This window comes from Pseudorasbora parva, chromosome 10, assembly GCF_024679245.1.
Source record: "Pseudorasbora parva isolate DD20220531a chromosome 10, ASM2467924v1, whole genome shotgun sequence".
NCBI lineage: Eukaryota > Metazoa > Chordata > Actinopteri > Cypriniformes > Gobionidae > Pseudorasbora > Pseudorasbora parva.
The window spans coordinates 23311900-23329668 of NC_090181.1; the positions used below are offsets into that span (position 1 = coordinate 23311900).

Here is a 17769-nt window from a genome sequence, read left to right on the forward strand (position 1 = left end):
CTATGTCATGAACTATCTGACATTCAGATTTTCAAATATGTGTAAGTGAATGTGTTAGTTGATTTATAATGCGCAATGTCGCCGCCATGTTAGTTACCTCAGAGAATCCTCAGAGATCTGTCGGATTTACATCACGTCTCACAAAACACATTAAAGTAAGTGACCGGGGAACTGGGAAAATAATAGATTAAACTTTATAGTTAACAACATAATTTGTATTTGATATAAATATCTGAAACCTAAAATAAACATTATGTGGTTGAAAACACTGAATAGTTGTAATGTGTGACGAGCGTTGAGCGTGTCTCTCTCTGGCTCAGTGCCAGCGCAAGCATGAAAGCATGTTTGAATTTAAGCAGCACCGAAATGAGGCACCGGAATCTGCTTCTGGTTCGGTACATACCGGTTATATAGGTACTGGTGCCATTGGCAACACTAATGATCCCGTGATCATATTCTGTAGTGCAGCCAAAGGATGACAGAAATGAATCGGTGATGCATAAAAAAAGTAAATGCATTAAACTAAACAAATATATTTTTGACAGCCCTAAAGTATGTTTCAAAAGTGATCTAACAAACTCATTTATTTTAAATCGGCAATCAATAAATCTTCCACACAAACATTGTACTTACAATCTCAGTGGTGCTAAATAAGTGGTGCTGTATTTACAATCTCGGAGCTAAATAATTCATAGCCAATTATAGGAGACCATTAAATCACAATAAATAAGACATTTCAGTCCATACCACAGAACTCGTTTAAATAGAGCTAAATCTCCTGTAATTTAACAGACACAATGAGTGTATCTAATTGAGGACATCTTTAGGCAGTAGTGTAATTTAAATTAATAGTATTACAGTTTCAATAATTAAATTAGTCCTCATTTGCATTTAGATTCTAATGAATTTAATTAACTCACTTAAATGTTTTAGGCACAGATCATGTATGTCCCTGCAGCATTTAGGAAGACAAAGACAATGCAAATAAATCTCTCATTACAGAGAAATTCACGTAGTTCAGTAGTACAAAACAGCACATTTAAAAAAATTCCATGTTCTTTCTGATTTTAAAACTGAAAGAAAGCCATTATATGTCCAAATCCTCACCTGTCACTCCGGTGATCTTCAGTGGCATCGCTCAGGTAAGACAGCACCTGTCTCTCCAGATAGGCCTCAATACTGTCACCATCTTCAGGAGCACCTCCCAGCAGCCCCTGCACCGCAGAGCTGAAGAGCACGGCCTCGAAATCGCCCTCACACACCAACTGCAGCAACGAACCTCCATCTGAACACACACACACACAAGGGAGAGTAGCTGAAAATATACGTTTGGACACCAATGTGTGTATGGTTTGTTGCTTTTTAGCACTTATTTCTGAAATGCCAATACCTAATATAAAGAGAAACACGAAAAACACAATTGTGAGATGTGTCACAAAGATTCCTCATATTTAATGATTCAATGGTTATGGTATTCATTTTGTACCTTGTGGTCTTCAGTATTTTTTATTTCAGAATTCAGACATTGTTAAACAACGTTTTAAACGTGAAATGTTTCATTTTTATTGAAGAAAAGTAAAAATTGCTAGAGTAAAAACCTGTTAACTGTAAGTTACTATACAGTAGTGCTCAGAGGTGGGGGACTCGAGTCAAATGACTTGAATCGAGTCGCAAATTAAAGAGACTTGCTTGACCAAAAAAAGAAAATGATTTGACTTTGACTTCAGATGACTTGAGACTTGAATTGTATGACTCGTGAATACATTTTATTTCTTCAGTTGTTATAAAATAATTTTTTATATAAATCATTGCAAAATCAATTGATGAACGGCTGACACCAGTGGTCAGTTTCCGCGATTGCGTGACACTGCACGGGAACAAAAAAAGAAGAAGGAAAAAAAAAAACACAAAATACAGAGGGGAGAATCTCCCACCATAATTTCAATTGGATATAAACACTTTGAAATTGACCATTTTTAGAAAAGCAGATTTGCTGCATGCATAATAACTGGTATATGGCACATGACCATCATATCCTCAAACATCATTCCCCATTTTAAAAAGGAAAGCCAGGTTAGCTAATCAGTTCGTTATATTTAATTGGACTGAATCTAGAGAGAATAATGGTCAGAACAGAATGCCTCTTTATACAAAATTATGTTTTAATTGTAGCTTAAGGCTGTCAATAGATTAATGATAATTAATGATGACATGTTTTGTAATTAAAGGGTTACTTCAGCGATTAGCATATGGCTTTGTATCAGTAGAAACCCTGGAGTATATTCGAATGATTGTGCCCCCCACCCCCACCCCAGAGGCTTTTTTGGCCAGAGGCTAAAGACTACAGCCAGCAGAGGGAGCCATTTCCGCATGTTTTCAACCTGCGCCTGGGAGATGGGAGATCACACTCACAGCTCACCTCGCAGCCTCAGGCATTCATGTAAACGGTGCGGCCGGCAGCGCAAAGTCAGTGTTTCAACTTCTCAAATTAATTCCTATGAAAGTTAATCTTCCAAAGGTATAAACTGAAAACGCGGCAGACTGAACACGCGCTGTGAATCTATGCCGCGAGTGCAGTCGCATTTACCTCAGCTCTCATCACGAGAGCTCATTCAGCTCATCATGAATGTATGTAATCTGACTCCTGCAGCGTTTGTGCTGCGACACTCCCTCAGCGGCTAAATCACATTATATTGAACAGACACGTTCAGGTTTTAATTGTAGTGTCTGTTCTCTAACTGAACTGATTTTATGAAAATGAACGTGGTGGCGGTGGGAAAGTGATCAGTGATACAGTAATCCGTGGCTTTGGGAGTGGCCTCGTAAGGCAGCGAAGCATTCTGGGAATTGTTGTCATCCCCATGAGACAAAAATACATTTTCTGTCTTTTCTCAGTCTAGAAAGCACCAAATTAAAAAAATAATTTCACATTTCTACTACATTAACAGGGTTTTTCCTACATTGAAAAAAAAATTTGGCGTGCCAAAGCAATTTTTTGTCCCGCCAAAGCCTTATTTGATGAGTTATAGTGATTTATAAATTGATGTAGATTACTAATGCGCATGACTCTCTGCTCGTGCTGACACTCAGTTAGCGTGCGCCCTCTGTCTTCAAAACCATCACCGTTCTCTCTCTCTCTCTCTCACTCGCGCATATCAATCAAAATCAACAGAACTGACAAAATGGTAAAAGGTCTGAAGACTGAATCCGTGCGCCACGTGGCGCGGTCGCACAATATTTTCCCATAATTACTGCTGGATGTGAATTGTGCTCAAAAAAAAAAAAAAAAAAAACGCACCTCTTTTAACAGACGTTTTACACACGCAGCTGACATGAACCATACTTTCAAATAAACTGAAAAATATCCTTATGAAGTGTTTTCTGTGATCAATCTTTTGCGTTGTTTTAAGAGTCTGGGTTCACACATAACGTGTCCGCTTTTGTCCGATTCGCGAACTAATGACTAATTTGAACTGATTCATTTTAATGAACTGATCTGTCCAACACTGAACTCACGAATCAGTGTGTAATCATTTACTCACAACACCTCTGAAATGAGAATTAAGTGTGCTTACCCCATTAAACAAGAGGGGTTAGTAAGAATTAGTATTAATAATCCACAGTATTTTCATGCATTTATTTTCAGTATTGATAATGTGTAGTAAATGACTACATAAAAAAATGTTTAGACTGGAATAAGGTGAAAGCAGAACAACACAAGTTAAATTGTTTATGGCAGAGAATTAGACTATTTGTTATTACATTTTTAATGCTGCTTTTTAATAATTGTTGTCAAAATAATGAATAAACCATGCAAACTGTGTAAAAATGAGGAACTAAAGAAACAAACATCAAGACATCATACATAATGAGATATCAAAATTAGATGAGCAACAAAAAGCAAAAAAAAAAGTTTGCATTTATTTTACATTTATTGTCAGTATTGGGCTCACAGATCACGCGGGTAGGTACTTTTACTGTTGGGGTGTGTATGCGCGTGTATGCGTGTGTGTGAATGACCATGACTGGTCAGCCACCACCAAAAAACATTTCTGACCCAGGAAAAACCCTGATTAATGACCCAGTTTAAAGACAGATTCATCTTCCCAGCGCTAAAGTACCCTTTAACGTGATGTAAATTTGCTGACGTTTGCCAGAGTTTCTTTTAAATCCTAGTGCTTTAATGCCAAATATGGCTCGTTCTAATGATGGAGTGACAGTCTTTAATCATTGTTTGTCTTAAAGCAGGATCAGAAATTATCAGTGTGAATAAATAGGAAATCTACCCAACATTCAAGATATGGTGGCAAAAATTTGAGTTAGGCCTTTTTTTAATTTGTATTACATTATATTAAGTAGGGCTGTGCTATATATCGAAATATCGCAAATGTACATATCGCAATATGCATATCGCAACGGCACGCAATATCTGAATGATTTTAATAGGCTACTTCAACATTGTGAAAAGTGTACGTTTTAGGCCGATGCATAGGGCAGAGAATAGACTGGGCACACAACTTATGACTTACTTATGGGACTTGCTTTATGTTAAAAAGGGTTATTAAATGCAATAATTTGCGAAAAACAATAACTTGCAGTCTCGCGCTGTCTGACACACACACAGTGATACAGATTTTATACAATAGTTCAATAAACAAAAAGGTAATACTGTGATGTGAGATTTTAGACATAATATTGTTAATATTCTCTGTATTTGCTCTATTTCTTCAATGACAATAGTTCCAAACAAGACAAAAGAGGTATGCATCCATGCGGCCTTTAACACAAAGTAGTGTTTCGTAACTAAACGAATCTGTGGTTTTGAAAGAATCGGTTCAGTGATTTTAAGTGAGCAAGGCTGAATCCAAAATTGCCCCTCACATAGGTCATTATTTGAGAGGACAGCCATTTGTACTGGTGTCCGAAACCATAGTGTACATTATCGCGTGCACTCATTCTATCCCACATTTGGACCGTAATAATTAGCATCACAGCCGATGTAAACTCAAATGACTGTCAGAATCTGTGCACTTGTTTTCATTCACTCCTTCAAGTGAACTGTATTAGTGGACTAACGTAGGGAATAGTGATTGAGGGTTTAGGGGGCGATTTCAGATTCAGCCCTTGTAACTTGCTTGGTTCCAGAATGAATCAGCCGTTTTGAAAGAATCAATGTAATGAATGCTTCTATGACTCACTCATTAAGACAAGGATCTAGTGGTTTTAATTTCATAATTAAAAGTATAATTTAGAAATTCTCCCCATCTATTTTTTATATTCAAAATTCTATATTAATTAAACTCATAACATTTTTTACGCTGTAGTAACTGCAGTGTAAATACATTTATAAAAAAAAAAGTATATTAATATAGAAGTAAAATTCATAATATATTGGGCCTATAGTAAGACTTCTCAAAGAGTGAACATTGTCAGAAGTCCCTGCATGACGTAACGATTATATTTTATATAAATAACCACAATTTTGTTATTACAATATATTATCATTATTTTAGTGCCATGTGAACATCAACCTCCCTAATGGTGTTCTGTCTGTGTGTATGACCCTTGCAGTATGCACAAATCTACATATTTCAGTATTGGACATGTTTTATGGACAAGCCACTTGTGATTAAATCGGATTCATCATTTGGCTCTCTTAGTACATTTTAAAGTAAAAACTGATTTTGGTACTTAAAGTACTTTGGTAAATTAACGATCAATCTCTTCATGAAAGATATGGTTCAACCTGTAAGTTGTAAAAATACAGGCACCAATTAGCCATCCCCTAACATATGAAACATTGAAAACACATGAAATATTTTTCACAGTGCAATTATAAAAATGCAGTGCCCATAGTAGATCAAGATGGGAATGCAACTACCAAAAATGTCTATCTACTCACAAATGTGTAAACAAATGACCTAAAATGTCCATGTCTACTACACAAATACAACTGAAATTTACTTCCAACTATAACCTCCTCGGGATAAAACTCAAATTCGGTTAGTATCAGACATTTGCTCCCTCACTTGCATACAGAGGAAAAAAGGAAACCCATAAACAAAAAGGAGAGCAGCAGCAGTCCACCTGCATGAAACGTGTGAACCGTGAAATTAAATAGTTCATTGTACAAAAAGAACCGGCCTGAAAAAACTCTCGCAGAAAAACTATTTATACCAAACTTGCAGTTACACTTTTTAGCTTTTTTTCCCTTGTGAACGATGCTTCAAATATGCCACAAAGAGTCAAGAGCAAATACTTATTTTAGTTTTATCCTCGCCTTGGCTATAATAAACCCATGAGGATATTCTATATGGAGAGCTACACTGTGACTGAATTAAAAGGAATCTTATTCGATTATAGTATAAAGTGCCTTGAATTCACTTTAGATCTTGGATTACTTTGCTACGCTTTGCAGATACAAAATGGTGCCACCTCTGATACGACAAAGGAGAAAGCTGCACCATTTCTAAAAGAATACTTCGCTTTCAGCCACTTTGCTCAGTCGTTGATCTCTTCTGAGGAGAAACTGGCATGAATAAATGTGACTGAATGAGGACAGACTGAAATAGCTTTACAGAAGATCAGATTGACACATTTCACCCAATAACTTGTGAGTTACAAATTAATCACTCCTGAGGTTGATGTTCATGAGAGAGACACATAGGAATGAAATATACCATGTAGGATATATACAAATGAACAGTTACAATATACCCTGTACACAGCTATTTGTCACACCCCTACAGCACATTAAACTGACAGAGAGATGGGGGTGATAGATAATGCATGAAATGAGAGGCAAGCAATAAAGCAGTAATGAAATCCTATAATATAGACTAATAGGGGCGTTCACACAAGGACGCGTTCTTGCGTTCCCTCTGCTCTCATTTAAGTACACGATGGCCAATGATTCACATCCAAATCACACCATCAGTGATGCTTTTTTAAAGACGACTTATATATTTAAAGCAGTATCCTACTTTAAATACCAATAACCAACAACATTAACATTAGACCATCAGTAACAAAGTAAGATCTTGGCTAATTTCAAGTCAGACATGACAAATAACTTGCGGTTTAGTAAACACATCAGCTAAATTAAGTAACTGTTCTGACTGATTCATGACAAGTGCTCAGGAATCGGACTACAAACTTGTCACTCTCGTGACTATGTTTGTGGCCTATTTAAAAGAACGGTACATAAATGTCAACAATTTGGGAATTGGTCAGTTGGACTATACATTGGCCACACTGTATTTTCATTGCCTAAAAAGGAAAACCATCTCATAAGAGTCAATGGGTGTGTTTACATGCACGTTCTTAAGCCGATTATGCCTAATGAGCCGACAATGAACATGGTAAAGGCGGTAACCTGTTTTCTTTTATCGGAGTACGCTCATAAATGGCGTAAGCATAAACCGTTCGGGACAGATTCAATATGCTGTTTGTTTTTTGTTATTAGCTTACTGGTGTGCATGTAAACACACCCATTTTTTAAGGAACTGAACTACACTGTATTTGCTTAAATTACCAAAAGAATCAGCTCTTATGCATAATTACTTCAGCAATCAGACCAGGGGCTTCGCTTCTCGATCTCAAAATGCCACATCACCAAGCTCCGTCGATGGACGTTTCAATCTGAAGGATCCTATTAAGGCTGCCTTTGATTCGCATCCTTTATTTGGCTTATTTTGAAGGACGCATTAAGGGCGCCTTTTCGTCCTCCAATCACCCACAAAACTTTGCACACATTACAATTCAGAAAAAAATAATTATCGGGAAAAGAAGTGGCACTGAGCTTGTTCAATTTCACTTTATAATGCAAAACAAAAAATTATTTTGGAGATGAAGGCATTATATTTTATATTATTTTGTTGTAAATTAATCACAATGATAAACTGTGGAATCCACTGGGAGACCACAGATGGTTGTTTATTTATCTCGTATTGTCATATCAGCATAGATAGATAGATAGATGATAGATAGCTGAAAACTTCCTTGTTAGTCAAAGAAAAGCTTTTATTGACAGCTGGCTCAGCAAACGACCAAGCTGCGAATGTGCTTACCTGTGACGTCAGAGTTCAGTGAAGTGCCGCCTCGCCAGAAGACGACGAACGCCTATTTCTGTAGAAGTTGGTAATAGACCTGTCTACGATTTCCATTATTTACTACCATATTATAAATAATGGTACAAAAAAAACGAAACAAAAAATAAATGACGACTAATTTTGGAAGCCGCATTTGAAGGAGCATTCATCTCTGCGGTGATGCAACCGGCCTTCGAAGGACGCAACTTCTGAATTGGGCCATTTCATTGTAGACAGTTTAACTTGAGGTACTGGGGCATTTGGAAAGGACATGGTACTCTGGGACGGAGTCGGACACACTTGGCAACCGGCCCCAGGACCTTTCGTATACATAATTCCCACAAAAAGAAAAAAGAAAAAAAAAGAGTAATTTGTTCGGAACACGACCTCAAATGCATTCACTAACTGACTCATTAAAAAACTACTGTTCAGGAATCAGACTATTGGTCATTCATGAAACAAATCAGAGTGATCTGTTCGCAATAGAACACTCGCTGGTTTAGATTCTATGGGGAAAAAAAATACTCGCCCATTAAAGTCATGCGTCTGTAGTGGTGTTGCGGTGCCGCTGTGTAGTAGAGTCAGTACTGTTCCGTCCATCCGCATCCGCGGGTTCGGGAACCGTTAATGGAACAATCATTTTATTCAACATTACATCATGACAATAATTTAGTACAAGTTCAATAAGTTCCGCCTTTTAAAAGAAATAATCTTAAATGTGTTTCTCTACGTTTCGCATCCTGTGTGAACGCCCGGTAACAATAACACGGGCACACAGCAGGAGTGTGTACATGCAAGTGCTGCCCGGTTTTGCTCTAAAACTGTGAGCTAAATAACAGCGCATTTTCTCTCATGCACAATCTCACCTCGACATCAGTAGAATACACAGGCATCAATCCTCGTGTGTCCTGGTGACCGATGCTAAAAGCCGCCCACACTGACCCTCCTAATCAGTCAATACACAAATACAGAAGTTCTGCTGTCAGAACGCTGTCAAATGCCGCTCGGTTCACAGCCAGCGGAAATTCACGTCTTTCTGGACACAGACCCGTGCGTTGGTGCGGCGCCGATTTTTCAACACTGTCGGCACATTTAAACCACGTGAGAATAACTGCTGCGTCCAGGCAGCAAACGCAGATCCACATCAATAACAGAGCAGAACCAACCCCGTATTCTTATCCATAGCTGGACGGAACCTGCATCAACATCAGCCAATTTCACATCATCTAAGATCTCTAACACAGGGTCTGCCGCTGTCTCTTACCTGCGGTGCTGAAGCCGATCTGCTTCCAGTCCGGATTCAATCCTCCCAGAACCGCCGCCTCTAGCTGCAGCATCATCATCCTCGCCAACCCTCAACAGAGAAATAAAACACGCGTCACGTCGCTCAAGAACTGGTCTGTGTGAACGTGAAATGCGAAGGATTCGTGTGCTGCTCACTCCGATGTGTTTGATTTCTGCCCATGTGCTGTAAGTGTCATCAGTGAGCAGCCATGACAGCAACGTGGTGCATTATGGGATACTTAATAAAGCAGCGCCGCCAAGGGAGCGTCGAGATTTGACCAGACGCTCAAACGAACGCAACGGAAAATCAGTGTTAGGTAGGTTAATATAAATCTATTACATGGATTGAAATAATGTCTGTAATAGATATAGATAGTAGTATAACCTATAATAGATAATATAAATAATATCTGAATTTGTATGCAAATGGGAATTGCAATTTACCATTGCAGATAAAGAATAGCTGATAATGACAAACCAGAATAAACAAACACAAAAACGGAAATATTATATTTTTTATTCAAATATATATATTTTTTAAATGTTATGTCCTTTTACCTATGGCTAATAGGCTATGTATTTATTTATTTATTTATTCATTTATTTATTTATTTATTTATTTATTTATTTATTTATTTATTTATTTATTTATTTATTTATTTAATATTATATTTTAAATTAAATTAAATTTGATTTGTATAGATAGGATATATAGCTACTAATATTTCATATTATTATTAGTAGTAGTAGTAGTAGTAGTAGTAGTAGTATATAACTTCTGTAGTAATTTCCCTCAGTAACCCCTCTTTTTTTCTTACTACTTTTTTAAAATCCTACTTTTTCAAACTCCTCCAAGACGGTTTATCCGATTTGCACGAAAATTCAAATTCAAGATCATCTTCAGACAATGGCAACAAAAAGTTATGGAATTCAAGTCAATTCATCAAAGTGTTTTCGAAGAACGCGCAAACGAATTTTACGTAGAACTTGCGAAATTAGACATAAAGTCTCTGCAACAATTTATTGTATTTGGACTAAACTTGGTACACATCATTAAAAGCATGACCGGAGGCTACATGCGGTGTTTTGGTGTAAGGCCACCTACTGGTGCGGAGATATACGAAAAATCTTCTGAACGGTTTGCACAAAAATCCTAAAAGTGGTCTTTTTTTTTTTTTTTTTTTTTTTTTTTTGTTGTTGTTGTTGTTTGGGGGGGGGGGCAACATGCTGAGTCCAGTTTTTGATATATGAATTTTGATATATTGAATATTGTTGTAAAATGCTGTATTTTATGAACGCATGAACGTATCGTAACAAAACTTTGTATGGGTCATGGATATGTCCTGATAAAGGCTGAGAAGTTTGTAGTATTACATGCTTATAACCTTGTATGTGATTGACTTATTTTCAACTTATTTTCATCCCCTTAGATTCCTGAATCCTTGCAGAGTCCAACGATAACAAACATGTTAGGTTTCGCCTTATTGCAAGGTTGTTATATAGGCTTAAGTTAACTTTTGCAAATATCTTTGAAACCATGAGTCCAACTGAGACAAAAACCACCATAGGAAAAACGGATTCATGTGGACAAGGAGTCATGACCCAAATGTAATTTTTTGACAAAAGTGGCAAAAAGTCAGGTGTGCGTCATTTTGTATGTGTGCATACATATAAATGTCTATAACTCCTAAAAAAAATAAGATATTTTCACCAAATTTCAAACGCTTAGGGGGACTCTTGAGGACACAAAAAAAGTGGTGGAACTGCACCACTTGGTGGCGCTATAATTAACCAAAACATGAAATTGGCTCTATAGAGCTCAATGTATTAATGTATAGGGTTTTAAACATTTTGCTTAAAATTGTCTTTTGTATAATGGAGTTAAAATAAGTTTTTATTTTTAAGTTTGTGTTTATACTTTTAAGCAATTCATAGAGTGAAAGATTACCATAAGATCACTGAGGAGATGATTCTTTTATTTCTCTTTGGAGAAACTATTATTCAGTCAATAAGCCCTTTACCACTAATCATTCTTTTCTTATTAATTATAACTGTCCCATTTACCAATAAAGCATTTGATTAATGTAAGCAGACAGAGCTGTGAATATAAAACTTCCTGTGCACATTAAGCTTATAGACCTTTTGCAACATAAATTCTTTATATTTCTACGGCATTGCTGTCGAAGACTAATTAGCTGGTGAATTGTATTTACTGTAGAAATAACAAAAGTTATCATGAGCATAGTAATTTGAAGCGGACATAATAACAAATATCAGTAGAACTGGAAGATATCAAACGGGTTGTTAGGGGCGTGGGAAGATGTTTTTATTTGGGGGTGTTTTTTTATATAACATCAAAAGTAAAGCCTATTGAGACAAATTGGGACCTATTTTATTAATTAAATTATGTAATCTAGACTGAACAAAATTATAAACACTTTTGTTTTTGCCCCCATTTTTCACGAGCTGAACTCAAAGATCTAAGACTTTTTGTTTACACAAAAGGCCTATTTCTCTCAAATATTGTTCACAAATCTGTCTAAATCTGTGTTAGTGAGCACTTCTTTTTTTTTTAGGGGGTACCATTTGCTTCACGTATTGGAACACATCTCACGTTGTAAACACAGATCCAGAGCATCCTAAATGCTCAATGGGTGACAGGTCCAGTGAGTATGCTGGCCATCCATACTTCAATTGTTTCAATTTCATGAATCATTTCATGAATCATACATTATCATGCTGCAATATGAATTGATAGTTGTGGATGAATGGCACAACAATGGGCCTCAGGATCTTATCACAGTATCTCTGTGCATTCAAAATGCTATCAATATAATGCACCTATGTTCGCTGTTCACAACATACACCTGACCATACCATACCGCCACCATGGGCTACTCGATCCACAATATCCACATATATATTAGCAAACTGCTCACCCACACGACACCATGCACGCTGTCTGCATTCTGCCTTGTACAGTGAAAACCGAGATTCGTCCGTGAAGAGAACACCTCTCCAAAGTGCCAGACACCATTGAATGTGAGCATTTGCCCACTGAAGTCGGTTACAATGACAAACTACAGTCAGGTCGAGACCACGATGAGGATGACAAGCATGCAGATAGACGGTTTCTAACAGTTTGTACAAAAATTCTTTGGTTATGCAAACCGATTGTTGCAGCAGCTGTCCGGGGGGCTGGTCTCTGAGACGATATTGGAGGTGAAGATTATGGATGTGGAGGTCCTAGGATGGCGTGATTGCATGCGGTCTGCGGTTGTGAGGCTGATTGGATGTACTGCCAAATTCTCAGAAATGCCTTTGGAGATGGCTTATGGTAGAGAAATGAACATTCAATTCACAGGCAACAGCTCTGGTGGACATTCATCCAGCATGCCAACTGCACGCTCCCTCAAAACATGCAACATCTGTGACATTGTGCTGTGTGATAAAACTGCGCATTTTAGAGTGGCCTTTTATTGTGGCCAGTCTAAGGCACACCTGTGCAATAATCATGCTGTCTAATCAGCTTCTTGATATGCCACACCTGATGGATTATATAGGCAAAGGAGAAGTGCTCACTAACACAGATTTAGACAGATTTTTGAAAGAAATAGGCCTTTTGCATACATAGAACTATAAGATCTTTGAGTTCAGCTCATGAAAAATGGGGCCAAAAACAAAAGTGTTGTGTTCATAATTTTATTCAGTGTAGTTACATGTAACTTGTTCCCCAAACACAATTACATGGATAGAGCGTTTATGACCTATACTGGGATACTTTTGCTGTGTCCCAATTCACCTACTTATACAACGCCTTAAAATTATGCACTGTTTTTGTGAAAAAAAAGAAATTACAATGCGCCCTAAAATTATTCACAGCGCTTCACTTTTTTCAAAATTCTACAAATTCTACAAACAATTCCCCATGACAATGTGAAAGAAGTTTGTTTTGAAATCTTTGCCAATTTATTAAAAATTGTTTAATACTTTTGATCAATACTTTGCTGAAGCACCTTTTGCACCAATTACAGTGCTAGGACCCCAAGCGATCCCATAGGCTCTAATTGGCCCTCTCTTTAACGCCTGATTACCATTTCTACAAATCCATGCTTAATAAATGCTGTTTGAACTATGATATAATGGCCATTAATGTCCGTATTAGTTAGCTTTTGCAATAAAATAGCATACACCCGATTAGCCTGATAACTTAGTTGATACACACATTTGCACTTGCCCTACATGTATTGACAATCTTTAATGTAATTACTTGTTAAATTAAGTGTTAAATGTCAAAATATTTCAGTTATAAAAAGAATGTAATGACGTTCATTCATTTTATCAAGTGAAACATTTTCAATTTGTTTTATTATGCATCTAGTAACCAACATATATTTTAAATAATATCGTTTTTTTTACTTAGTTTAATCATTAACTCATAGTTAACTGATTTGTCTGATTTGTCACCGTAAGATTTTACCTTCAAGCTGTGGAAACACAAGTGCATTGCTAAAAAGGGGTGGAGCTACATCCATATCTGCATCAAATAACTGACTGTTAGCAGCATAAGGGAACCTGAGGGGACCGTTGACTTCTGGAACCCTCCTGTTCTGTCTCTCTCATGCCTCTGATGCTTCTGGCGGTAGTAGAAGGTCATTCTCTTTATAAAAATCAAGCAGATGATTCGTCTTGAGAGTGGCTGAGGACCGCTGGAGTCCGGAAGGTTTGGCAGTGTGTAACGTGTGTTTATGAGTGTGCGAGTCAGATATAAGGATAGACCCCCAAGGACAGGTCGAAAATACATTCACACACTCAAACACAAAATGATGTGTCGTATTAGACGTGAAATGACCACGATGGAAACGGTAACCCATTGGATTCAAAAGGCCAAATGCTTTTATGATCACATTTTGTGCAGGAATTTTTTGTTACTTAACTAACTTTCTGCATGTTTCTTGTTTTGATGTAAGCTTTTTTTCTGCTGATTCTAACATAGTGCACTTCAATTTGTCAGTTCCACTTAATTACATTATATAGTTGTTTTCAATCGCTCTTCCCCACTCTCTCGAGCAGTAAGGAAGGTAATTACAGAGGCGAGATATGGCTGTATTTTATAACTCATTAGTATAGAGAAATGTCTGGCTGTAGGATCAGAACAAGAATGCAATGTGAGCCACGGGTTTCTTTATGTGTGTGCAGCTTCCTTTTATGCATTTTTTTTTTTTTTTTTTGCTTTTGGATTTACTGAAGCACTCATTACTGAGTACTGAATTCGTTAATACTTAATTTTACAGTGTTGTAAAATTGTTACACATTACATATAACATAGTTACTGTAATAACTATAAATGATGTATAATTATACTGCAACTAACCCTAAATCAAGCCCTATATGGTAAGTACATCATGTAGTTAATTGTAATTTTATAGTATTAAATGTACAACACTGCATACTGAGACCTTAAAATTAAGGGTGACACTTTAGTATGGGGAACACATATTCACTATTAACTAATAACTACAACTTTTGCCTCAATAAACTCACAATTGACTTATTAATATTTAGTAAGTTTGATATAGCATTTATGTTTAGGCATTATAGGATTAAATAAAGTATAAACTCTCTCTCTCTCTCTCTCTCTCTCTCTCTCTCTCTCTCTCAGACACACACACTGTAAAAAAAAATGTGTTGGTTTTCGTTGGTTTAACTTAAAATAGTAAGTAACCTGGTTGCCTTAAAATTTTGAGTTTATTGAAATGAAAAATTTGAGTTGATACAATGAAGGAAATTTGTTTAATAAATAGAAACTCAAAATGTTTTTGTATCTGAACCACATAAAAAATTGGATAAATCATGAAAATAGCACTATTTGGCATGTTTCACTGCGTCATCAGAAATAAAACACACACAATTACCCAATATGCTTACAAAATCGTTTCATAATATTTTAATAAAGGTTGTTGAATCTCAAAAAATGTTCATTGTATTAACTCAAAATTTAAATTTCAATGAACTCAAAATTTTATGGCAGGTAACTTTTTTTCTAAATAATTTTTTTACAGTGCACTCTTTCTCTAATTGTACAAAATACAAGGTTGCACTTTATTTTACAGCATATGTACTTACTGTAAGAAAGTACTGGTTAATATATGGGTTAAGGTTAGGTGTAGGTTCAGGGGTATTACTTACTATACCCAGTTATTGTTACTACACTGTTAAAATGGTTTGATCATAAGTTATATCAACATGCATTTTTAAATTGCTTTAACTCATAAGCAAGATTAATCTCTTTGATTTAGTTAGTCAGTTTAATGCAATTTAAGTTGAATTGACTTAAACATGCAGGTTGATTGTACTTAAAATATTTAAGGCAGCTTTTACAGTGTATAATAAGTACACAGCATGTACATGAGGAACAGGAATACAATTTACAGTGAAAATTATGTAACAAAGTACTTCACCTTCAACTTTATATTATATTCAACAAAACAATTTTCAATTTATGTAAAAAGACGTTCTCAAAAACCCCTATGTGATGCATATTTTACTATCTGTTTTCTTTTTGTTGTAAATTATGTATATTAACATAACATTATGTGTTACAGTCATGTTACATAGTTTAAAATAAGGGTCTGTGAGGTGTAACACTTTGCATTGTCTATTTTTATATTAGGCACTGTCCATGGAAATATATTTTTTGGGACTTTTGAATGTGTGACTGTTCGCTACACTCTTAGAAGAAAAGGTTCTATCGGCGCTACGTATTTGGAACCCTTAAACGGTTATATATAGAAGTATAGTTGAGTATACTCCAAAGACTCTTTTATGCTAAAAGGGTTCTATAATGACAAGAAAGCATAACCTTTTGGCACTTTAAAAGGGTTCTATATAGAAAACTGCAACAAAAAAAAACAAAACAAAAAAAAAAATTATTATCAAAGAAAAAAAAATGCATTTCTTATCTTAGGCAAAACTCTCTTAATTTTGAGTTATTTTCCCCCAAAATAAGACAATTACTTTTGGTTGTCTAGTAATACTTCTTGTTTTAAGAATGTTTAGATGTTTGGACTAGAAACAAGACTTTTAAGGTTCTATATAGAACCTTTTCTTCTGACCTTTTTTATTATGAATGGTTATCAATATATTTTAGTGGAACAAACAGATTTTATAGTCTCATTGCAATTTGAAGCCTTTTTTTAAAGTATGGTGTCAATGGGGTCAGAAAATTAAATCTGGACTCACACTTGTGTCTACCACACAAGCACCAAGTTCAGTATAGTGCTGACTACTAGGTCACGGTTCTTGCTGAACTCAAACATTTTCTTGGTTCTTGTGGACCAGTATGGACCAGCAAATGTAAATTTACTTGGTCTGCAGTTAAAGGCAACAGTAAATGATTTAAACCACACCATGTTTACACCGAGGGGAAACTTAGGGTAGAAACATCAACATCATCTCATATCACTCATAATAAAGGTCAGTGAGGAGCACATATACTTCAGCCTCTTCATATTAACTGGGGGAGAGTTCTGTGTACCGTTTACAGCTCCTGGACACTGTCAGTGACAAAGCCTCATATTAAACACAAGGGAAAACAACACTGAAATGATTCAACAGCCTCATGAAAGCACAGCACACTTGGGTAACTCTCACTGCCTATATATATATTTGCGAACAGAGTATGTAGCTCTTTCTTTTTGTCTACATCTCACTTTTCCCTCCCAATCTGCATTATTTAAATCTTAAGCACCATGTGAATTTCTACACCAGCGATCGATGGGCTCAGACCTCCGGGTTGCTGCTGGAGTCGTGAAAAAGTATGCAAAAGGACGTCTTTAGTCCCTCGCAGTGATTTATCTCGGTGGCCACCGGAGTCTAATTTACCGAACTGTCAACTGCACACCGGCTCTCAAATGATTGAGGCCATTTTTCAAGGTCTTGGATCCGTGGCTTCGAATGTTGCGGCTTGTTTGGGAACAAAGGGAAGCGTGTCACCAGTCCGACACAACAGAGTAAAACACCTGCAGGGCACAAAGATCCGTACTCCAACACAAACACACCACCCCGGGGAGGAGAGAAGGGAGAAGACAGAGGAAATAGCTTCCAAAAGACTGAAAGATGAAGGCAGAGAGAAGATCTCTCAGTAGAAAAATACTGAAAGGAAACATCCGTGCAGTCTCAACAAGAAAATACATCAGCGGTTGTTTATTGATCCCTCATAAAAGATAATAAAAAGTATGCTATTTTTGCAACACTTCCGCACTATCCTCTCAGATCTGAAGCTTATATTTTACACTTTCTCTTCTTTTTAATAGTGTTTGAGGTAAGCATTACTATTACTGTTGCACATGGTTAGGGATTTACATTTTACATTTACATTTATGCATTTAGCAGA

General features: G+C 36.4%; 1 protein-coding gene across 1 annotated transcript in view; it reads right to left on the reverse strand.

Moving 5' to 3' along the window:
* ttc27 (tetratricopeptide repeat domain 27) overlaps positions 1–9617 on the reverse strand; it is a 133259-nt gene extending 123642 nt beyond the window's left edge. The window contains exons 1-2 of the mRNA XM_067455587.1: positions 9355–9617; positions 1108–1285 (exon numbers count right to left, since the gene is read on the reverse strand). Of these exons, the coding sequence (XP_067311688.1) occupies positions 1108–1285; positions 9355–9433 (257 nt within the window). The 5' untranslated portion in view covers positions 9434–9617. The remainder of the gene's footprint in view (positions 1–1107; positions 1286–9354) is intronic.
* Between the last annotated feature and the right edge of the window lie 8152 nt (positions 9618–17769).